At 37.9% G+C, this 23,706-nt stretch overlaps 1 protein-coding gene and 1 long non-coding RNA gene across 3 annotated transcripts in view; one reads left to right on the top strand and one right to left on the bottom strand.

The window, feature by feature from the left end:
• The window catches only part of LOC135318789 (uncharacterized), a 29,352-nt gene extending 17,894 nt beyond the window's left edge, over positions 1-11,458 (top strand). The window contains exon 4 of the long non-coding RNA XR_010377144.1: positions 11,368-11,458. This is a non-coding gene — a long non-coding RNA (uncharacterized LOC135318789). The remainder of the gene's footprint in view (positions 1-11,367) is intronic.
• Positions 1-23,706, bottom strand: part of WDR64 (WD repeat domain 64) — a 66,145-nt gene that overhangs the window by 16,348 nt on the left and 26,091 nt on the right. For both annotated transcript variants that reach the window (XM_064477207.1, XM_031438546.2), the window contains exons 11-21: positions 21,465-21,591; positions 18,602-18,750; positions 15,839-15,962; positions 12,220-12,395; positions 11,278-11,454; positions 8,167-8,297; positions 5,280-5,381; positions 4,278-4,347; positions 3,355-3,391; positions 2,653-2,792; positions 971-1,076 (exon numbers count right to left, since the gene is read on the bottom strand). In XM_064477207.1, coding sequence (XP_064333277.1) covers positions 971-1,076; positions 2,653-2,792; positions 3,355-3,391; positions 4,278-4,347; positions 5,280-5,381; positions 8,167-8,297; positions 11,278-11,454; positions 12,220-12,395; positions 15,839-15,962; positions 18,602-18,750; positions 21,465-21,591 — 1,339 coding nt within the window. The remainder of the gene's footprint in view (positions 1-970; positions 1,077-2,652; positions 2,793-3,354; positions 3,392-4,277; positions 4,348-5,279; positions 5,382-8,166; positions 8,298-11,277; positions 11,455-12,219; positions 12,396-15,838; positions 15,963-18,601; positions 18,751-21,464; positions 21,592-23,706) is intronic.

Here is a 23,706-nt window from a genome sequence, read left to right as displayed (position 1 = left end):
ACACATATACATAATCTTTCAAAGTACTGGGGAGAAGAAAAGGAAATTTAGGCTTAATTCAAAAGACAGAAGAAAGGAAATAGAAAGGAATATTAAAAAAAGAATTATGTCACATGAAAGAATTAAGACCAACTGTATGGGGGATGGGGGGTGGGAAGGGACAGACTGGGATTTCAAAATGTAGAATAGATAAACAAGATTGTACTGTGTAGCACAGGGAAATATACACAGGATCTTGTGGTGGCTCATAGCGAAAGAGAATGTGACAATGAATGTATGTATATTCATGTATAACTGAAAAATTGTGCTCTATACTGGAATTTGACACAACATTGTAAAATGACTATAACTCAATAAAAAATGTTAAACTTAAAAAAAAAAAGCTAAAGCTCTAATCTGTTTTTAGAAACAATGATCAGTACATATATGTAAACTAAAAAAATATGCAGTATACTGTATATATGTATTTATATATAATATAATGTGTATGTGCAGTCAAATTGTAATAATTCTACCTAATAAAACTGAAAAAAAAGAGATTGCAGGAGAGAATAAAACAGTACCATCTTTCAAAAAAAAAACCCAATAAATACAAGTTCCCTATTGAGAAAAAATAATCTCTTTCTTCTCTAATTCATGCCACTACTCCCTTTAATAATGAAGATTAATTCAACATAACCCTTTTAAGATAAAAGTGAAAACTTTACATTCTTCCCAATATGTGAGGTAAGGGGTGGGTAGTCCTATACTCAAATTAAAGATGGCAGAAGTAGAATGTCTTACTCTAAATAAAGAGCTAGGAATGAAAGAGGTTCTCCTGATGTTCATTCATTTTTCTATTTGGGAGTTTGCACATCCCTCTTAGTCTTCCTTTTGTCTCAATAAATGTTACGTATTTTCCTATATTCATTTTTATATCATGTAGGTTACTAAGATACCTGTGGCCAATGACATAAGAGTAATGACTTACCCACATTGCCAGTCAGTAGTATTCTGGCGCATGAATCAGTATACAGCGATGTCAGAGAAACAGCAGTGTGTTTTGTGAAAGGTAGAAAATCTTTCAGTAGTCTTCCCTGTATAAAGTATAATAAATTCTATATTAAATATTTAATTGGAGTTGAGTTTCTCTGTAAATAATTTATCTAAAGAATTATGTCTATTACTTGAAACATGATTCTCTTCTTTGTAGTAAAAATGATTTGAAACTATCTATAGGGACTTATTTCCTTGAAATTAAATATTCATAAAGGTGGAGACAACTATTGATTATAAGCATCTGGAGTCTGATGATGGCAGATCACCTCTATACCTGGGGGTTGTTTTCTGTCATTCCCATGACTCTTTTCATGCAGTTCCTCAGGTCCCTTTTCCAGTGACATATTCTCCTTTTAAATATTCTTTTCAGATCTAAGTGTACCTCACTTACTTTGAGCAAGAATATTGTGTTTGCCTTTTCAGAAATACCTATTTTTGAATATTGGTGCAAGATAAGAGAGAGCAAGAGAGTCAAATTTGGCAGATTGTTTTTCAGTGTTTAGTGTAAGTCAGCACTGGGAAGGGTTTTCATATTCATTGCTCCACTTGGAGAATAAACATCCAAGCTTGGGAAGAAGGAATTTGAACCTGCTGCTTGTTTCCTGAGATTTAGTTGGATATAATCTTTTCTTTTCCTATTGTTCTCACACTTTTATCTATCAGGAAAAAAAGACACTGCTCCAATATCAGGACCACTTCAGGGAAAATTATTATTACAATATTTTGTAGTATTTTCAAACCAAGAGTTTCTTACTCATAAGCGAGGATCAACTGATAACCTTAGAGGTTTTATCCAGCAGACAGCTATGCTGTTCTGTGTTGTTGGATCTCACTATCTGTATACAAAACTCACTGTTTTCTGGATTTCCCTCTAGGAAGGAGCCTTACAAGTGGTACCACTCTACCTTCCCTCTCTAAGAATTTCATGGTCATCATCATCATCAGTCTACTCAAGATCCCTCCTTCTGTCATTTCTGTCTTCCCAGTTCAAACCCTGTCCCATTTTCCTCCCCAAATCATCTAAAATCTTTCAGTAAATGAAAGTTATTTTTTCAACTTGAAGTAAAATGTGTAAGGACACTCAGCACAATGTAATAACGTCTTCCAATAGTTTGTGGTACTTTTTTTTTTTTTATGGAGGGACTGGGGATTGAACCCAGGACCTCATGCATGCTAAGCACACATGCTCTACCACTGAGCTATACCCACCCGCGCTCTGTCTTCCAATAGTTTGGATAACTAAAAATTTATATATAGTTAACATTTCAATATTCATATATTCTTCCACTATAATACATCATTAATATTATCTAATATTTAAACATCCAATGAAATATATAGTGGCATGATTCATAGCCCAATGTAAAGAAAAATTTGAAATACATTGGTTGACGTAGCCATTTTGATGATTTGATCTTTTGATTACAAAACTGACCTATTACAATTTTGAGTAGTATTTTCACAAAACAGGCTTCAAAACCAGAAATTTGTCTTGACAGTTGAACAATACTAGAATCAGATGCTATATGGAACCTTAGAAGGATAAGATTTATTCAATAGTCCTTTTTATCTTTCCCATTCTTTGCTATTACAGGTAAATAACAGGCCTATCACCTCCATAGTCCACAGGCGGAGGTGTCCATCTTCATGTGCAGTGACAAGGATAGGTGGCTGAGTGTCTGTTAAATTGGTGCCTCCAAGATGTTTTTTATCCACTGGCTGTTGCTGTCCTCCCATGACATCTGTTTGCACACCTATTGGAAAATTAATGTTACCATTGTTTGTAGTACTTGAAATTTCAAATTTTATAGAATGTAAAAGAGGAGGCAGATAGGAAAACAGGGGGGAAAAACACATTCTTTTCCCTAGATTTTTTTTTAATGCCAGAAAACTTCAATCAGGGCAGAGAACAAAAAACCATTAACAAATGGATCCCATATCACTGGAAGAAATAGAAGAGCTTATTTTGGGTTCCATTGCAAAAGCCACTATACCGTGAGTAACAGCTAAACCTAGATAAACACCCAGTGTAAGTCTTACACGTTATAAAACGGCTTATGAATCTAGTATAAGTTTTAGGGAAACGGGCTAGAGACTAAGAAGCTAAGTAGTATTTTGGATTTTTTAAATCTAGAGTTAGTAGTTAAAAAGGCATCATCATAATGGAAATTCTGCTTCTTAGACTACTGAATCCTACGGCACCTCCACATTTAGTCACAAAAAGGATACATGCTAATTACAGGTATTCGATCACCTAAACTCCCTATTGCAAATAAATTATGTTATTATAAGGAAGAGAGGAGATTTCATACTGACCTTTAACCTCACTGTCATGTATGCTCTGTTTGCTTCCCTGAATTAGGGGAGAAAAAGAGAAAGTATTTGTATGACATTGTAAGGAAATGAGATATAGATGAGTAGATTTTTTTTCAGATAGCTAAATTTACATTTCTAATTATATTAGTTTTAAATTTATTTTTAATTAATTCTTTGAAAAATGCATTGCAAAGATTTTTATGTTCATAAATAGATATCTGTAACACAGCACTTGCCGAGTGTAGCGTAGTAACGAGAGTAATTAAATGCCTGGTGCATATTGTGTTCTTGGTGCATGTTGTCTCTGATTCCATTGACAACAATGCCAGTTAGGCTTTATTAGCCCCTTTTTACTGATGAAGAAACAGAAACTTAGAGAGTAAGTGGTATCTCTAAAGCTAGTCAGATAATAAATGAGTGTTTGGATTCAAGTACAAGTCTGTCCAACACTTACATTCTTACAAGTTTATTCTTTCCACCATGCTAGTGCTTTCAAAATAATTTTTGTAGTGAAAACTTTCCTTCAAACAAAATCCTAACTAGAAACGAAATGTGTAAAAATATATGAAATTAGAACTGAGAACACAGTTTGAAAACCACTGCATTACATTATGTGTTGTAATTACGTGCTGTCTCTTCCCTCTGTGAAATGTGTGTAATACTTTTTAAGCAAAGATATAGTCTAAAATGATTATTTTGAACGTAAAAGTAGCATGTGTAATTGATTTTACTTATGATTATTTTCAGATATGAAAACCTTGAAAATTGGAAAAAAGGATGAAAACAGTTTAGACATTGCTTTTTAGTGGAAACAAAAAAGTGTTTGCATATATACAAGGGAGGGGCTCAATTGCAACAAATCACTATTTTTGGACCAACATTGGGTATGACAGGAAGACATATTCTCCCTATTTCTTGCTTACCTTGCTACTCTGTGGACCTTTGCTAGAATCACATTGGGATGAAGAACATATGGAATCCTGACTTGATCTCCTACAAGGCAAGGGGGGAAGCGCAAGGAGGAAAAGTTGAGATATTTTGTCATACTCAGAGGGTGCGCTCCTCTTTTCAGTTTCAGTTGATTACTTCTTTCATCATCTGTGGATACTGTGGGTACTGTCTGAGTGTGGGAAACAAAAATCTGCCCTGTCCCACCGTTAAGGCTAGATTTAGTCCCAGAGGCTCTGATACTGAAATGGTGGAGAGCAGGGTGGCAATGGGGGCCCTGGAAAACCTGGTAACTTCTGTTCTGCAGTTTCCATTTCTGCTGGAATGGGCTGAAAACTGACTTAGGATTCTGGCGCAGATATATACAGAACATTCGTAGAATAAGAACACATTTTCGTCAAGGAGAAGGAGTGGTATTATATTCTGGATGATGATATGCTAGTACAGAAACTGATGTCTCCCCAGAGATGTGTTTACCATTGCCTATTGCCTGAAAATCAGAGCTCTCCAGCAAATGTAAATAGGAAAAATACCTTTTCTTAAAAATTAAAAAAAAAAAATCTCCTGCTCTCTCAGAAATGGATGAAGATTGCTCAGTTACAGTAGACATCACATGAAACCCGCTGTCATAGAGTCTTTCATATTTGCCCTATAAACCTTTTTTTCTGTTTTGTATCAGTGCTCAGAGTGTGGTCTGCAAGTGTGGTCAAGTGAGCATTTTCCATCTCTGACACTGTTGTAAAGGGAGCTGTGGGGCTGACATGGTAAGGGGCATTAGATCCCCAAACAGCAAATTGATCACCCTGGGGACTATCCACCTACAAAAACAGTAACAGGGAAGAGAGCTAAAGCCAAGTAGTCAGCCCACCTATATCTCCCCTCTATTGTACCTTCCTAAATGCTGAGATGAGGACCCTTTTTATATCATCTACATAAATCCCAGGCATTATTTCTTGATCCGTTAAGTACTGAGTTACCTTGCACATTCAGGTTTACGAAAGAGGAACAGTATGTCATTAATTCTAAAGCGTTTAGGATCCAAGTCACGGTCCACAGTGAAGCAATCTTCAGGTCTGTACCTGGAAATAAGCATACATTTACATGATAAAAATGTACAAATGCGGTGACTTACATTACTTATATCATATTGTGTATCTCATGCAGAGCCAATCAACTCCTGAAATGTTGATGGTTATTGTTAAATATGGAGAGAAAATCCAGAGGTATAGCATTTGAACATAATTTTCCTTAACAAGGCTCTATATAACGACATGATCTTTAGTGTTTAGAAGTCTTTTAACTTAGTAAGTTGGTCTAGTTTTCCAACCTGTAGTTCAGAGAGTGAGCTTATATGACTGCCTGGAAGTTTCATACAGTTTAAAGAATAGAATTCCACTTTTTAAATAAGTGGGGTGACAAATTTGAATAAAATACAGTTACTGCCCTCAAGCAGCTTATTTTTAAGTGGAAAAGAAAAGCAAGTAATTCAGTGATTACACTATTCTTGCTGTTCAAGTCTCCCATTGACCCAGATTCCCAAGAACCATACATCTTCCTAGGCAGTTTCCTGGAAGCAGAGTGATGGTCCCTCACCACCTGCCCTGGCACTTCATGGCTGGCTTTAAAAGCCACACTTGACATTCCTTACAGCCAATAGACCTTGTAGCTTTTTTTTTTTCCTTTAGTGGAAATTGCCTCTGCTAATTTGGATGATGAGTGATGAAGAATCTCCTGGGGAGTGAACCAAGCTCAGAAGCTGTGAGCTTGAGTTTGTGTTGAACTCATTTTTTACATACTTCTGCTCTGCAGGTGAACTGAATGGTGAAGTGGCTTATTCATTAGCATCAACAGTTTCCAGTTCATGCCCCCAAAAAGCATGGGGCTTTGAACTAAAAGAGAAGAAAAAGAAGGGCTATTTCTCCGAACTGGTGAAGGGAACTTAGATAAAGTTTGAGGTAGAGGAAGAAATGGCCTCCACCATGAATATGGAAACCATCTTCAGCTTTAGACCCAGACCTAAATTACCTTAGACAGTTTTGTGTTAAATTATATGTTTTGAAAAAATGCTCCAGTGATTCTAAATCAATTGTTTTTATAGAATCATCTTTTTATGGGAAGAGGACACTGTGTATGACCCATTATAATCAGCTATTTTTCTTCAGTTGGGTGTTGGGTTTGCGTGCATCCCTTGGCAAAATGCCTAGCACTTCCACAAGAAGTATCTCCACCTTTGAATTGGGAATAGTCTCAGGAGAGCTGCCCACCCCCCTCCTTTTAAGCTGTGACATTAGGACTATGATCTTTGCCTTTTTAGTCTATCTGCTTTCCCTAAGTAGTGAGTCATACACAAGCTGACACTTAACAGTGTGAGAATTGAATTAATAAGAAGGTGCACTCTTGAGGAGTGTTGGAAATGTTAGCTATCCTGATTGTGGTGGTGGTTTCATAGGTGTATACATCTATCAAAATTCATCAAATTGTACATCTGAAATATGTGTGGTTTACTGTACAGGAATTATACCACAATAACAGTGTTAATTTTTTTTAAATAAGAAGGTGCAGAATTGTGCAATGTATATTGATTTAGAAATAAAATGACAAGTATACAGTCTGTGAGAAAAGCCTAAAGGCAGGGGTTGAAGAGAAGGAGCAAGGATGACAAGAATTCTAGGGACAGGGCCCAGGAGAACCTGGCTGAGGTACAGAGCAGGGGTCTGCAAAAACAGCTACTTCAACTAAAGGTTCAAAGGAAAATACACCCAGAGTCCCCAAAAGGAAGAAATATTTCCTCCTAAAATGTGGTGAAAAGCAAAGACTCAGATATAGACTGGAAAGGGGCATGGAGTCCAGGTAGACCAGTAGAGTGTAAGAGACTTGTAGACAAGCAAAGATTTCTTTTGCATTTTCTTTTTTCTCCCCCTTGTCGTCTCTGACTCTCTTCTCTCCTCTTTCCTTCCCCCAGATGCTTAGATAGTCTTGAGTTTATTTTTAATTCATCATTGAGGTTCTTGGCCATCTTGTACCTCAGAGTACAGTTTTACAAACTCCTTTGACATAGGGTGTTCACACAAGGCCCTTGGTTAGAGCCCGATTATACAACTGGGGAAAGATTATTTATGATCTATCCATAGCAAATCATACAATGTTGCATTATTTCCTTTATAACCAATAGTAAGTACATTTAGAAATGGATTGCAGGGGGAGGGTAAAGTTTGTGGAACAGAGCAAATCTCACTGGTTGAGATGCAGAACTGTATATGTCATGCCCTTGTTGGTACTGGCCTGTAGTAAATTGGATGTGTTGGGGTGGTGAATGAGAAGGATAACTCATCTAGAATGTGTCTCACCATTTGACTTTAGTGACTGACTAGATAGAGGTTTCACTGGGAATACAGAAAGAGGTGTTTGTTGCAGGGCGGGGGTAGGTTGGGAAGAAGTTTTGAGCATGTGGGACTTTAAGGGTCTTGTTGGTAATCCAGATGGTAATTGCTAGCAGGATATGTGTGTTTGAAGATCTGAGGAAATTATTGTTTTAAGTTATTATATACTTTAAGTATTTGTTAAGGTTATGAATTTGGACAAGATCACACATGGAAAGCACATAGTAGAGTGAGAAGAGTAAAGGTAAAAGCACTTGGGAATGCAAGCCTCTAAGGTTCACTTTATTCATATCATTCTGGGATTTAGACACTTAGAACATAGTCTCCTCATGAACATAACCTCCAGGAAAAGCCTCCCTTGACAGAGTTATCACTTTTATTTATTGCTTTTTATTTTTTTAATTATTGAATGTTACTCTGGCTCTTCTGCAATGCAACTTTTTAAGGAAACGATTATATTATTTAAGGAAATGATGCAACTCACACTTCTTTGACAGTAGATGTTACAAAATTCCATAAGATGATCACTCCATTTAAAGTTCCAGCAGCTATCATGTTATATCCTTCTACTTGTAATAAATCAATGCAGTTCACTTCTGTACTGATGGCAGGATTCTGAAGAAGGAAGGAAACAGACTCATGACCATCATGAATACAGTATCTAAGCACAGGACAAATACAATGTGCATAGTTTGTTATTCTGTCATTAACTTAAAATGCCATATATATGTAGATAGATAGATAGATAGATAGATAGATAGATAGATAGATAGATAGATAGATAGATTTAAAATCCTAGAGCATGAAATTTAGTAAAACCTATTTTTTCTTTTTGGCATAAAGTATTTAATTTGTAGAATTTATTAAAACAACAAAAATATACCTCTCCTCTACTCTCTTCTTCCTTCAGCCTTGACCTATTCTTCCTTAATCTACCAACTATTAGATTACCTTCCCAGCTTTCTCGAACTTCTTGAAAGAATATTTCTTCTAACTTCTTGAAAGAATATTCTATATTAGCTGTTTTAACGTACTTACCTTCCTTTCACCCATCGTCTGGCTTCTGCACCATGCCACTCTATGAAAGTGTTTTTCTCAATATCACTAAGGACTTTCTATTGCCAGTGCTGTTTGATATATTTCAATTTTCTTGCCTCAAGTACTTTTTGGTAACTACTATGTTAGGTTCTTAGAATAGAAATATTCTATGTTAGGTTCTTGGAATAGTCAAATAGAATATCTGTGACTTGGAGAAACTTATAACACAATTCAGGCAAAGTGTTGATTAATGTACAGCTTTAAAGTGCTATATCAAAGGCATAAGCAAGACTTAGAAACATCTAAATAAGGTTAGAGGTCTGTTATTCTTGTCACTCTCAGTTGCTCTCTTTCCCCTGAAGCTCCTTGCTCTCTTGAGATGCTCGGCACTGGGCTTTCCTGGTTTTGCTTGTGTCTATATGATCCTTCCTTTTCTGTTTTCTCCTTGGTACTCTCTTACTCTACCAACCTTTTAAATGTTTATATCCTTAGGATTTACCTCCAGCCCATTTGCTTTTTCTTTTTTCTAACTCTCTCTGGGCAATCTCGTCCTCTTATGTTTCAGTAATCATCCCAATGTTAAGAACCTAATAGCCTAGTTCAGTCCCCTCCCACAAATTTCAGGCTTATATATATTAGAAATTTTATAAGTATCTCAAAGTTATGTCTAACCCATCACCTTCTTTAAGCATTTTCCTTCACTCTGTTCTATATCTCATTGGGTAGCACTGCTTCCCAAAATTAAATTTTAAAAAAGCAGTGAATTAAAAAAATGAAATAAACTTTGCTGTTTAAGAATTGGTGGCACAAGGAATTATTTCAAGTAATTTTAAAGTATGATAATTTGACTGCACATTCCAGAGCTATATACTCTAAAGACAGAAAGTACAAAGAAAACAAGATCTTGAATAGTTTCAGCTATCACATTGCTAGTTATTTTATTTTTTCTGACTCTGTAGTCTAAATTCTATAATATAATGTATCGTAATACAATATAATATGACATAAAACCCTATGTATTATATAGGATATATAGGTCATAGGATAAAGTAAATAAGTAATTATGTTGATGTCATTAGAAACAAAAATTTTCTGTGAGAGAGAAAGATATCATTTGAGATAAAATCAGTAAAGGCATGTTATTTTAAATATGAATGGGAATATCAATACAAACTGAGGATGTATTTTCTCTTAAATTTTTTTCCTAGCTCCATCCATTGAAAAGTTCTAAAAACAAGGCAATAAAAACTAGTGGCAATAGACATCTCTAAAATTCAGTTTGTAGTTTCTTAATACTGTTTTAATTTTATAATTAAATGAAGTTAATTGCACTAAAAGGAACTAGGATTTCTTGGGGAAATGGTGGATTCTAGATCTGGAGCAAGAAATGTACAAGATAAGCCTGGAAAATGATCATACTTGGAAGCTATCTGGAACTACTAGAGTCATGTCAGAAGAACTCAGGAGCCTGAAAAGTGTCCAACTAGCTTGAGATGGGACAATTTGAGAATTTATCAATAATAATGGCAAATGCAATAGAATGAAACACATAAGGAAAATTTAAATTTGTGATTTGATAATGATACTAAACAAACAAACAAAAAATCCACTAACCACTTTTGGAGGATGCAAGGGAACCTATTTCTTATTTTGAAAACTAATAAATATAAGGAAAGAGTTAATCAGTCACTTTGATTTCCTATCTGAACTGTACCTCAGTGCAACCAAATAGCTGATAACAGTTTTTCTTTAAAGACACATTCCAGCTAATAAATGAATCCAAACGGTAGAATGGGAACTCAGTGAAAGAATAGACCTAGATACTGATCATCAACTGCTGCTGACATCCAAAAAAAGAGAACTAGTCATTATGTAAATTTTGATGGAAGTACACGGCACTATAGTGACCTCCATGTCCTATAGTCTTATTTTTTTCAGTCAAAGCTTCATGCACCTGATATAACTACCAGATTAAAGGAAGTAAAGAAGTTAAATGCACCCTGAAGGTGCAATCAGAAAATGAGAAACTACAGTACCAGTATCTTCAAGAAATAAATTGCAAGGGAAAAAAACAAGAGAGAAATGGAAAGATAATCATAGATTAAAAGAGATTGAAGAGATGTATCAACTAGGGGTAACAAATTGCTTGACTGGATTCTGGTTGAAATAAACTGAAAATAAATGTATGAGAAAATCTGGGCAATTTGAAGAGTGTGAGATGATTATATTAAGGACTTCTTGTAAATTATATTTTAGAAAAGATTTGAGAAAGTAATAGCACATTTTTATTTTTTGAGTCATTATCATTTAGAGATCCACACTGAAATATTTAGGGATGAAGTGACACAGTGTCTGGGATTCGCTTCAAAATAATTGAGCCATTGACAGTGGTTGTGGGAAGTAGTAGGAATAATGAGAAATAAATTTGGCCATGCATAGAGCATTTTTGAAGCTGGGTGATAGTACATAGAAGTTCATTGTATTATTTTTTCTACTTTTGTATATGTTTATAATTTTCCATAATAAAAAGGAAAAAAATTCAGGAAATAAAACTTACATTAGCATGTTGAGAAAAGTTTTTCTCAATTATCAACTCCACATCTGGGATGGGAATAACCATGCTCCTATTTTTATTGGATGTCCTCAGATGCACAATACGGTTCCCGTTTTGCAGGACACGCACAACGTCAGGCAGCTCCCATATCACCGCCAGGTAAATATCGTCTTCCTTACCCTTGAATAGAAGTCCAGTGAGTACATGAAAAATTCAATTAATTATTTTATTTTGAGCTATTTTAAAGATATAGAGAAAAATAGAACATACAGTGACATACCCACCATTCAGCTTTATCAACTCTTAAGCCCCGTCTATCCCCTTCCAATATAATTCCTCTTTCTTTTTCACTCTTTCGAGGTAACTAGACACCTAAATATGGTTTCAGTCATGAAGAAGGCATTAGCATTCTTGGGTGGTAATAGACTCACAGGAAAAATAAATTAGTCTACCTCAATCATCCCAAAACAGCCCTGAGCATATTGCATTGTTAATCTTAAAGTAAACAAAGCAATTTTGGTGACAAACTGTAAAAGTGACTTGAGCATCCCAGAATGCATTATGAGTTATTAAGCTTCAGAGAGGAACCCTTTCCCAGAGTCTGCTAGGAAGCAACTCTGCCAGTGAATTATCTCCAAATGTGGATATAAACCATGTCAGAGGTGGCAGCTGTATGTGAATTTAATCTTTTTGATACCACTTCCACAGATCCCGACTAATCCCTTCAGCAAATAAAGGCTGGATGGGCAGGATGCTATGGTTGAGCAGCTATTCCGTTTTGCTCTTTGCTTGGACCTGGGCAAGGTTAATTAGGAGCAATCTAGGAAGGCTGATGGGGAAATACTATACTCAGTTTGCTGGCAAGAGAGAAGTTAAATGGGGGTTATCCAATGACTTGGTATTCCCAAGAAGAGCAAACAGAGCACATAAAAATGGATTGCAAACCTGGATCATTTTGATCTTCCCGCTGCGCTCCAAAGAGAGGAGCAAATACTGGTGTTTTTCCTGAGCTTTCAGGAAAATCAAGCGTTGCAACCAGTGCTCCTCCTCCTTCCAGTCTTTCCTTTCTGGCAACACTTTCTTCTCTTGCCCACTGCCAAAATCCCAGATTTTAACTGTTCCTGAGCACACAGAGAAAAGACTATATGGGTAAAAATAATTTATAGAAAGCCTGGCTTTTATCTCAGGAAAAAAACCCTGATCTAATTGAGAGCTTTCTGCAACAATTTATCCTGTTTGTTTCCTACTGAGACTGACATGTGAGTCTCTCTAGCCTTGCTGTGTACAAAATGTATTTCTTTATGCCTTCATTTGTCACAGGCTGATGGAAAATAATCAGGACCATGCATTTTCTTGAAAATTGTGACAGTCTTTTTTGAAAATCTCAGACTCTCCTATCTAAGCTTTCTCTCTTAAGTGGATCCTTTCTGTCTTTATTCTCCCAATACTTTCCAGTTTGATAAGATACTCTCCAATGTCTGTCTGTCTGCCTATCTATCTATCTATCTATCTATCTATCTATCTACCTATCTATCTATCTAAATCATGCCACAATTATTATTAATAGTAAAATATCGTTCCAATGGTGTCATTTCCTAAGGTGCTAACATGTTTCAGAAGTAGCTTTTATTGGGTAACAAAAGGTTTAAAGTAATTCCAGTAGGTAGGAAACAATCAAGTTTTGAGTTGTTTTGTTGGTTCCATAAGAAAAATGCAAAAAGGGTGTCAAGTGTTCTTACATTTAAAATCATACTTTTAAAAAAATTTAAGTATAGTCAGTTACAATGTGTCAATTGCTAGTGTACAGCATAATGTCCTGGTCACACATATACATACACATATTGTTTCATATTCTTTTTCATTAAAGGTTATTACAAGATATTGAATATAGTACTCTGTGTTATACAGAAGAAATTTGTGTTTTTTAACCTATTTTTATATATACTTAATATTTGCAACTCTCAAACTCCCAGATTTATCCTTTCCCACCCACTTTCCCCTCTGGTAACCATAAGATTGTTTACTATGTCTGCGAGTCTGTTTTTGTTTTGTAGGTAAGTTCATTAGTGTCTTCTTTTTTCTTTTTTTACATTCCACATATGAGTGATATCATATGGTATTTTTCTTTCTCTTTCTGGCTTACTTCACTTACGGCAATCTCCAGGTCCATCCATGTTGCTGCAAATGACATTATTTTATTCTTTTTTATGGCTGAGTAGTATTCCATTGTATAAATATACCACATCTTCTTTATCTGGTCATCTGTCAATGGACATTTAGCTTGCTCCCATGTCTTGGCTATTGTAAATAGTGCTGCTGTGAACACTGGGGTGCATGTATCTTTCCAAACTTGAGTTTCCTCCAGATATATGACCAGGAGTGGGATTGCTGGACCATAGGGTAAGTCTATTTTTAGTTTTTTGTGGAATCTCCACAATGTTTTCCATAATGGCAGCACCAATCATAACAAAGTTTCTTTATAGTTAACTTTGTTCATTTAGGAGATCCTGATGCATGGGCCAAGTGGGATGATAGTGTACATGCTGAATGCCTATTTCTAAGTCATTACTCAATGTAGAGAATTATCTTCCAACATGGGTTCTTATAGTGACCCAGGTTTAGAAACTGGTGGTCTGCTTCTCACAGCACTTTTCCTCCCCTCCCTTATCCCTAACCCCTCCCCCCTCCCCCTGCTGCTTGTCTTCCAGCTGTAATCCTGCTGGACATCCAGGGTGTTTTCCTTCCCTTATGCCAGGTTCCCTCCATCAGCAGTTCTCACAACCCCATCATTTGCTTGTTTTTTCACTAACAACATCTTTAAACATTAATTTCTTCCTATACACCTAGCACGGTGGTAGGAGCAGGGGATGAAAAGTGAGCAGGCATAGTTCCTGCCCTCGAGGACTTTATGGTCTTTTAGGAAGTCATAAAAGCAAAGGAAGTGGTCCTGCTCTCACTCTTTCCCAGGTAGGTGGACCACAGGCTCATGGCCCAGATTTCCTGCTACCTTAGGACTTTGGCAGTAAGATTTAGTGGGGTCGAGAGCAGGGCGGGTACCGCTCAGTTCTTCCCAGGCAGTGGGTTGGTGAGAATGGGAGAGTGCTGCTGGCTTGTGGCTAGGGCTTCTCTGGGAGTCAGAGAATCCTACTTTTCAGGGTGTCCTAGACCCAGAGTCTTTGTCAATTAACATATGTACCTCTGAGGAAGACAAAACGGTCAACATTTGAAAGAATTCTAGACTCTAGACCTAACAAAGTGAAATATGACTTGCTTGTATGAAAAGTAACACTATCTCAGTCATCTATATGAGTTTCTTCTTTCTTTTTTCAGTCTTATAGTCTGTTATTTTAGGTACCTCTTGTGTCTTTAACTTTTCATTAGCTTTTTGCAATGAATCTTTCTTTCTTTTTTAATCTAACAAAAACATGGAACATCCTTATGTAGAAAATTGCAAAATGTATAGTAAGGTATTACAATAGAACTAAATATAGAAACATAACACTTTCGTGAACAGGAACATTCAAAAATGTAAAAATTTCAAGTTTCTTCAGAATAATCCACAGATCTAATACAATTCCAATCAACATTCCAGCATGGTTATGGTGGACAATGGTTACCTGCATTGGTCAGAGCTCCTAACTTTCATATGTATGCAAGATATGCCTATAGAGTAGTAGGACTGCTTAAGAATTGTTCCAGATGAAGAGCAGTTGCATTTACTCACACCCCATCGATTCAGCATTCATGATTTTATTTCATGTGTATTGTTATCTGCTCACACTTAAACTCAGACTTTCACATCAGAATACTCATTCAATCCATCAATTGGTTTACAAGCAAGTATTAATTTAGGAAATATATCCCTACAGTAAATATATTCCAGTAGCTATGCAGATGGTCATCTTGTCTAGATAAAGCAGTTCTTTCAGGGGAATTCAGAATAAGGCAGGTGAAAGGAGAGGCAGGTTGTAGCTCTCTGGTTCCAGCAGGTTCTATGCAGTGCCTCACAGCATGAGGGGCAGCAAATGACACAGGACAACTGGAGCATGACATCCTCTCAAGTGTGACATGACACATGCCCTTAAGGAGCTGGATGAATAAACCAGTCCAGTATAGACTTCTAGATGTGATATAGCAAAGTTGGAAGGATATTTTGTCTGGTCCCGTATTGTCAGTAAAAATATTACCAGCAAGCGCTAAACTGAATTTCTGTCTCTTCGCTGATGGTATCCAAAAGTAGAAGGACAGAATGAGTCAGTGCAACACAGGTAAGTCCCAGTCAAGATGGACTGAGATGGTACATGTGAAAGGCTTTGCAGACTGAAAAGCAACTAGATAAGTGTAACGAAAGGTATTGGTTATTTTGAACATCGGTATCAAGGCCTTAACGCCTGTTAGAGAAGAGCCCAGCACTGTTCAGGCAGGCACAGCACTCTCCCTGGCATGCTTACAGATTCCAGCCTGATTCACACTTGCCCTCCAACCCAAACAAGTGAGATGAGATCCTAGAACAAATTCTCAGGACACTAAAGTAGAGAGGCCATGTTCTGGATATTAGTCTGACCGTTATATGCTCCTGTGGCAAAAAGAAATCCACTTTCATCGACAGCGGCAGAAGTCAGTTCAACATTGAAGCCATGTGGGTCTGAAATCTGATATATTTGGAGGCCAGTCTCGAGTTCCCATACCTACAGGAAAGAACAAAACAATCAAATGATCCAGAAGCCCTTCGGTTTGCATCAATTTTACAGTACTCAAAATAGCCTCAAAATTGGTGCAATGCACATCTAACACCTTTCCCAACATTCTGCCATGAAGGTTGGCTTGATCAAAGAAAGGGCTAAAAGATGCAGTGCTGTCTAATAGGCTGGAGGGTGTCTGTAACGTATGTAGGTGGGCTGAGACAAGCAGTGACTATTCCAGGCAGCCGCTGGCTGCCGAGGAAGTAGTCAGTTGCTACTGTCAGCATGAAGCTTAGCAGCAAGATAGAAATGTACCAGTTAAAAGTTCAGCAGACAAAGAAATCAAACTGAATTTATTCTCTGTTGACATTCATCCAAATGAGCTAGGGACCACAGGACAAAATCTGGGTTAACAGCAGGAAATCTGAGAAAACCCTGAGGAAAGAGCTCACTGACTTTTCCAATGAGTGTTCTGATTAGGGACAAGGGCTCAGCTCTTAAGAGAGAGAAAAAGGAAGGGAGTATGTGGGAGGCTGAGACTTCAGAGAAGGCTCTCTGTGTAATTAGGCTGGGTGCAATCAGAAAGTCTGAAAGCATGTCAAGTCTCATCATTGTCTCTTTCAAAACGGAGTAGAAGTTTTAGAGCCGCAGTCTTTTGGTCTGAATCTTTCCCTCTTTACGGATCTGCCAACATCGAGTGTATATTGGAATGCCAGCAAGTAAGAAAACTGAACTGGCAACGCAGAGTGATTGCACTCACGGTGTCTGGAGACAAGGGCAGCATAAACCAAGGGCCGGAGGTGGGGAGGTGCACTGTTTCTCCAAAGAACTGAAAGTCAGTTGTTGCAGCTGGAGGGAAAGAGGGAGAGTGAGAGAAGATGTAGCTGATGTAGTAAATAGTCTGAAGGCCAGGTAACAAAGGGCCACTGACTCAGCAGTGGCAGAGCCAGGATCTGAGTGAAGTCCGTCTGGCCCTAAAGCCCGTGTTCTTAACCACTGTGTGCCCCTGATAGAGACGAGGTCCTGCAGGGAGAAAGGAATGAGGGCCACTGCACGAAGGGGTCTCAGAGGCTACCTATTCCCTGGCCCAAAGTATGATGCTTCTCCAACAAATCTGGTATGAAAACTCACTTAGTTGTCTCCCCTTCCCCTTCTCTTGCAGGAAAGACAACTTTCCGCTTAAGAGGTCAGAATTTTATGAATACAGACAGGTTTTTGTTTCTGTTTCCCTCTAGTTACTCTGTAGACATTATCAGAAATAAGTGACACCTAAATGAACTTGGGAGATTTTGGCCTAAGAAAATCTCCACCAGACGAGCACAGAAGGTCAAAGATCGAGAGGAGATTTGAAGGCTTCCCCAGGGAGTGTTTTCCACTGCTCCGTATGTCTCCTTCTGGAGAGCATGCATGAAATAAAAGGATAAACACTTCAAGCAAATACCTCCAGCCATCACTGCTAGATGACTTCAGTGATCGTAATTACAGGTCTGGTTACAATGGTCAAGTACCCTGGCCTCTAGGGAACACAGTAATGACAGGGCCAGAGGACTACAGAGGAAAGGATGTGGGTATTCACCACAGAGAAGCCTGGGTTCATATCCCAGCCATGATGCTCACTAGTTATATGCACTGGAGCATGGAACTTTGTATCTGTCCACAGAGAACTAGCGTGAGGATTAAACAAGATCATGAATTTAAGGCACTTGGCACATATCCTGTGCTTACAGGGGTTATAGTAAATGTCTGTGCATTTCTTTCCCTTCCTTCTTAACGTTCTCTCTTTCCCATAGCTCAGTTTAAACATTTTACATATATATATATATTTATATGTATACATACACACACACATATACACTAGTTTTTTCTCCTTGATGTATTCTTTTAAAATTCCTACTTTCACAAGAAGAAGTAGCTTTATTTTTTCAATTGAGCATGTAGCTTAAAAGCAAGCAGTCTGAGCTGGCTTAAAATGCATATTTTTCACATGTTCATGAAAGCTAAAAATAGCTCTGATGTAGCTCTGATCATATGTGCTGTGGGGTTCCAGGACAAGTAAGAGGCCTCACAGAGAGCCAGAGGGGCTCCAGTCACAGGATGTCTGCCTGCCCCCAAATCACTCATGCTGTGAAGACATAGACCAGAAAACACAGACAACATTCCTTTCCTAAGACATACCTCCCTTAGCTGAGATAATGATCGTCTATACAATACCTGGACGCCAGACCATCAGAACTGGTCACAGCCCGGACCAGAGTCATGTAGCCCTACCCTCTCAAGACCCCCTCCCTTCCCTACTATCTCAACATTGACCAATCAGAGACTTGTACACGAGCTGACCACTGCACCTTGTGACCCCTCGGTGCCTGACATAACCCTCCCTAATAAAAGACCTCAGCAACCGGCCCTCGGGACACACACAGGCACCTCTCGTCTGTGTGGTCCGCTTTGTCTGTGACAGCATCCCTAATAAACTCCTTCTCTATTTTCACCCTTTGCCTTTGGTAAATTCTTTTACCGCCCATGCACCGGCCGGCCGGACCCCATGACATGTGCCACTGCCTTTATTTAATCACTCAAAAACTCACCTATAAGAAGAGAAAATTCTGCTTTCTCTTTTTCTTCCTGAAGAGTCAATAGGTACCCACCTTAATTATGGATTCAGAGCAGATAGTAAGTACTTGGTGAAAATATCTGTTGTAAAGCATGACATTGATTTCCCATTCATGAGTGTGAGGAACCTGTTTTGTATCTTGTATCATCCTAGTTAAAGGATACATGTCCATAACACTAGATCCTGGAACAGAAAGAAGAATCTCTCAGACATCCTCGATATTAGGAGATTTGAATCACAAAGGATTTTATTCAACCAGTTGTGTTTGGAAACAGTTGGTCAGTGAGATTATTAGTATCAGTGGGATTATTAGTGCCTAGGAAATCTAATGAGGTGAAAACATATTGATTTAATCAAAAAGCATTTTTGACAAATGAAACAAATATGATTTGGCCAGAGAAAAGTATTCATTTTGGGCTTCATTAATTTTCAAGTGTAGGACATTTGGACTTCCTTGATATCTTTTCAGTGGCCCCTATTTTCCTGTTTTTTTTATGGTTTACTTTTTTCCTTCTTTACAGTGTCTACCGCATGCCTCTTCATTTAGTGTAGAATAATAATGGTAATGGCCAGCTTTCTGCTGAAGGAAAGCTTCCGTTTAGTGATTGAGATATATTGTTGGAAAGCTCTGTCAACCAGTGAATGATAAAGCACTTTGTAAACATGGTTTTATCAAATGTAATGAACAAAAAGATTTGCAAGCCAGTGCTTGCAACATCAATGTTAAGTAAGCGTGATTCCTAAATCATTCATGGTGAATTAGCTGGGGAGCAGGTATTCCCTACTTGCATTTTTAAAGGGGTGTTTGGTTTGGTTGTACAGTAATCTTATAAACTTCAAGTATGATTTAACTCTCAAAAGCAACTATGTATTCTAGTGTAATGTCTAGAACTATAAGAACCTCAAATCTTTCCGCAGTTCAAACAAAAGTGAAACTTCTTCCCTAATTTATTGATGTGGATATTAAGCTACCAAAGGCTGACCCTTTGTATTGGTTTCCTCAGGTCCCTCCAAAGAGATCTCAATTGTAGCGAAAGTTTCAGTGAAAGTTACTAAACTCTTAACTAAAGTGTTTGAATTTTAAGGTAAATTCTATTCATATGTAAAGAACAGAGGTGGCCCTTCTGGAAATATTTCTCAATTCAAATACCTCAGGATGGAGGTGTGAGAGGGAGGTGGTGACCAGGAAATCAAGTAACACTTTGAGCTTCTTTGTAGGTCCTTTAACATTGTGCTGATTGTGACTGACTTTATCCAGACGGACACCAAAGCGGGATATACTTATGAACAGCTGGCAATCCTCTGCATGTCTGGCTAGTTGCCCTACTACTACGGAAGCACTGCAGTACAGAGAAGTAGGGCGGATTCAGGGCTCAGAAGCTTTGGGACTGAATCCCAGCTCTATGTTTTAACCCAGTGTCCTACTAGTCAGCTGAACTACTTAATAGTCAGTTTTGTCCTTTATAAAATAGGATAAAGAATAATGCCTACTTCAGGTGGTAGTTGTGCAGATCAAATGAAATAAAATCCATAAAAGCACTTCGTGAAAGAACTAGTCAAATGGTAGTTGTCTGAATAGAGTAGCGACAGCAACGGTGGTGACAGTAACGATGGCACATCCTACAATGTGGTGTTGCTGTCATTTAGAAGATGACAATGGCTGCTTCATTTGAAAGCACAAATTAAAATCTGAGAGCTAAGCTTCATGCAATTCTGGTGTCACGTTGATGGTTGCAGTCAGTGTATGCAATTTTAGTGATGACTCAGCAAGACACAGAATTGTATATTTCTGTAAGTAGAGTACCATCAGAATTACATAAAATTGGGAAGAAATTTTGATTTTATGGTTGTTTTTTGTGGGTTTTGTTTTTGTTTACGGTCTTGATGCTTGAGTCTTTAGCTACCCTGATGATAAATGATGTGGAAATGCTGAGCCCAGCAATCAAACATGCAAGTTGGGGCACTGAGAGAAAATTCACTTGCAGTCATTATTATGTTATTTTTGGAGGAGGTAGTGTAGAGGAGGGGAGCTTACAACTAGAATTAAGTTCTGTTTTACAAGATGGAAAATTATCTATCAAGCATCAAGTGCTTCTAATCCAGAAAAAAACCCAAATGTTAAAAATGGTTATATGCTACACCAACAGAGGGAGCACCAACCACTTCTCTGCCCTAATTAACCCCACAGGAATTCAGAGCAGGTAGGTGGTCAGTGGGAAAATGCTTAGTAAATGCCTTCTGGGTTGTTGTTCCAGAAGGAAGAAGTACTATTAATACCATTCATTTCTTCTAAAGCTCCTTCTAAGGGTTCAACCAGATGCCGAGCAAGGTCTTTGGTCTCTTTAGTAAACACATGTTCCTAAGAGGCAGCAGGAGAAGGGGGCAACAAATTGTTGGCATCAGTATGAGGGGAGGTCTGTCATTCAGGGCTCTATCCTCTCTCTGCACTGTTCTTTGTCTAGAACAAAAGGCAGGTGGGAGGGTCAGCACCCTCCTCACTGAGTAACTGTCTCTGAACCAGAGTGCATGGGGCCACATTGCCTTTCTCAAGAAAAGGGGCACTGACGCCTCACGCTGGTGCAGCCGCTCCAAGACGGGTCCTACTGCTGCCCCCGACAGTCACCGTAGAACTGGATTTGCCTAAATGTGGCAGCCGTTTACATCCCACTTCTCTGCTTAACCCCGCCACCCTGAATCCTAGGTTCAAGACCTCATCCACCAAGCCATAAAAAAACAGGAAGGGACAGAATTGAATTCAGTTGTCTACTGTGAGAAATCACGGTTTATAAATTCCCTGTCTCGTTTTGTTTTTCTTATAGTCAGCGATCAAGTGCTAATTTAAAAAAGGTTAAAAATCAAGCTCTGAGGTTTGTTTGCCATTAACTGGGTGCACTTACCTGTAATAAGCATGCCGTGATTGGCATCAAATACCATAGAGTAAATCTGCATGTCTCCGGGTCCTCCCTGGCTGTCATGGAAGACTTGTAATAGTGAAAGAGTCTGTATATCCCACACCCTGAAAACCTGGAGGAATAAAGATCATGGGTCACCGCTTTTCCACTTTACTTTCCCTACTCAAAGCTATTTAAGTGAAGCATTTTCAGAATCTGAAATATGCTCTTAAAAACTTGCAGCAAAGTATGATTTATATGATGAGAGAAATAGTAGAGAAAATATAAAAATAGAAAGCAAAAAGAAATAGCAAGGCTTCAAAGCAAAGTGTATGAACTCTATAGATCCAAATAAGAGAGGCATACAGAGCAATGAGTGGGCTCCACCCAGAGCCTGGGCACTGGAACAGACAGTGGCAGCAGGAGAGCAGCTCCTGCAGGGCAGACAGGACCAAAAGCACACTCACTGCTCCATGGCAGAGCCCAAACAGGGACTGAGAAGCAGTAGGTTGTGCTCTGTTTTCATCTGGAGGCACAGTTTATAGAAAGCTGTAGGATCAGTGAAAGGGGAGGACACTGCCTTTTGACCAGGAACTAAACCAAGGCAACCTCTGGCTCAGGGTCTAGGCTTATTTGTAGACTGGGGCCCAGGGGCCATGTGGAGGATGGATGGTTAAAGATGTGCAGGAGTGAGCATGCATACCACACACATGCACAAACGCGCGCACACACACGCAGAGATACAAGCCCCTAAATGTTAAAAAGAAACTATAATGTTAAGAAAAACTTAGGAAATGTTAGCTATCTTGATTGTGGTGGTGATTTCATTGATGTATACATCTATCAAAATCCACCAAATTGAACATCTGAATTATGTGTGGTTTACTAAACAAGAATCATAGAATAATAAAGGTGTTAAGGAAAATAAAAATTTAAAGGAGGGTACCTTTATGAACTTAAGAGTTGAAAAGGATTTCTTAGCACAAAAAGCATGAGCCATAACAAGCTGATAAATTTAACTAAATAAAAATTAAAAACCTCTGTTCAATCAAAGCGATAGTCACAAATTCACAAAGGATAGAAACAACTCAAATCCTCAGTGGCCAAGCTGAATAAGCACATAACGTATATGCAACAGAATACCATGCAGCAGTTAAAATAATAAACTAGAGTTATATGTAAGAACATAGAGAAATCTCAAAATACAGTGCTGAGGGGAGAAAAAGGAAATCTCAGTAATATTCATTCACTACATTCATAGAGAACATTGAAACATGCAAAAATTTGAAAATGGATAAAAAGGACACTATGAACTCATCTGCAAAACAGAAACAGTCTTGCACACATAGTAAACAATCTTATGGTTACTGAGAAAAGCGGGTGGGAAGGGATAAATTTGGGAGTTTGAGATTTACAAATGTTAGCCACTATATATAAAAATAGATTTTTTAAAAGTTCCAGCTGTATAGCACAGGGAACTATGTTTAATATCTTTAATAACCTGTAATGAAAATATGAAAATGAATATATGTATGTACATGCATGACTGGGACATTATGCTGTACACCAGAAATTGACATATTGTAACTGATGGTACTTCAATTTAAAAAAAAAAGAAACATGCAAAAATAAAACTATATACCATTTAGGGCCACTTACATATGTACTAATGGTATGAAAACATGGTACTTGTTCAAAATTTAATACAAACTCATCAAAGATTCATCTCCTCTGGACAACTTCCATTGGTCACCCATTCAACCTAGGTGTTCTTCCTCTGATGCCCATAGTACTTGCCTGTCTTAATGGCAACTAGCAATTATATGATGACTAATTCAGTGGCCTTTTCTACGAAACTGTAACTTGCTTGAGTGAATAACCATGTCTTATTTGATTCTGTTTCTCCAGTGTCTTATGTATTCTCTTCAGTTTGGTTGGTTAGTTGGTTTTTGGTCTGTTTGCTTGCGTATTCCCTGTCTTGGTCCAATAGGAATTTAGAGTGGTGCAGCACTGCATAAACACTCAGTAATTCTTAAAAAATTGAATGGATAATTAATAAAGGGAATAGCTTCAGAAAACATAATTCATTTACTTTATTCTTGGGTGGTCACAATACATTAGTTACTTTGGAGGTAAAAGGAGTAGTGCTATTCACTTGGCTGCACTGATTCCAGTCCTTTTCTCCCTCATCCCCCAGGGGCTGGCAGGGTTCCTGTCGTTGTATTAGTACTTCAAAGCTCTGGAGAAG

Source organism: Camelus dromedarius, chromosome 21, assembly GCF_036321535.1.
Source record: "Camelus dromedarius isolate mCamDro1 chromosome 21, mCamDro1.pat, whole genome shotgun sequence".
Lineage (NCBI taxonomy): Eukaryota > Metazoa > Chordata > Mammalia > Artiodactyla > Camelidae > Camelus > Camelus dromedarius.
This window is presented reverse-complemented; position numbering and strand designations above follow the sequence as displayed.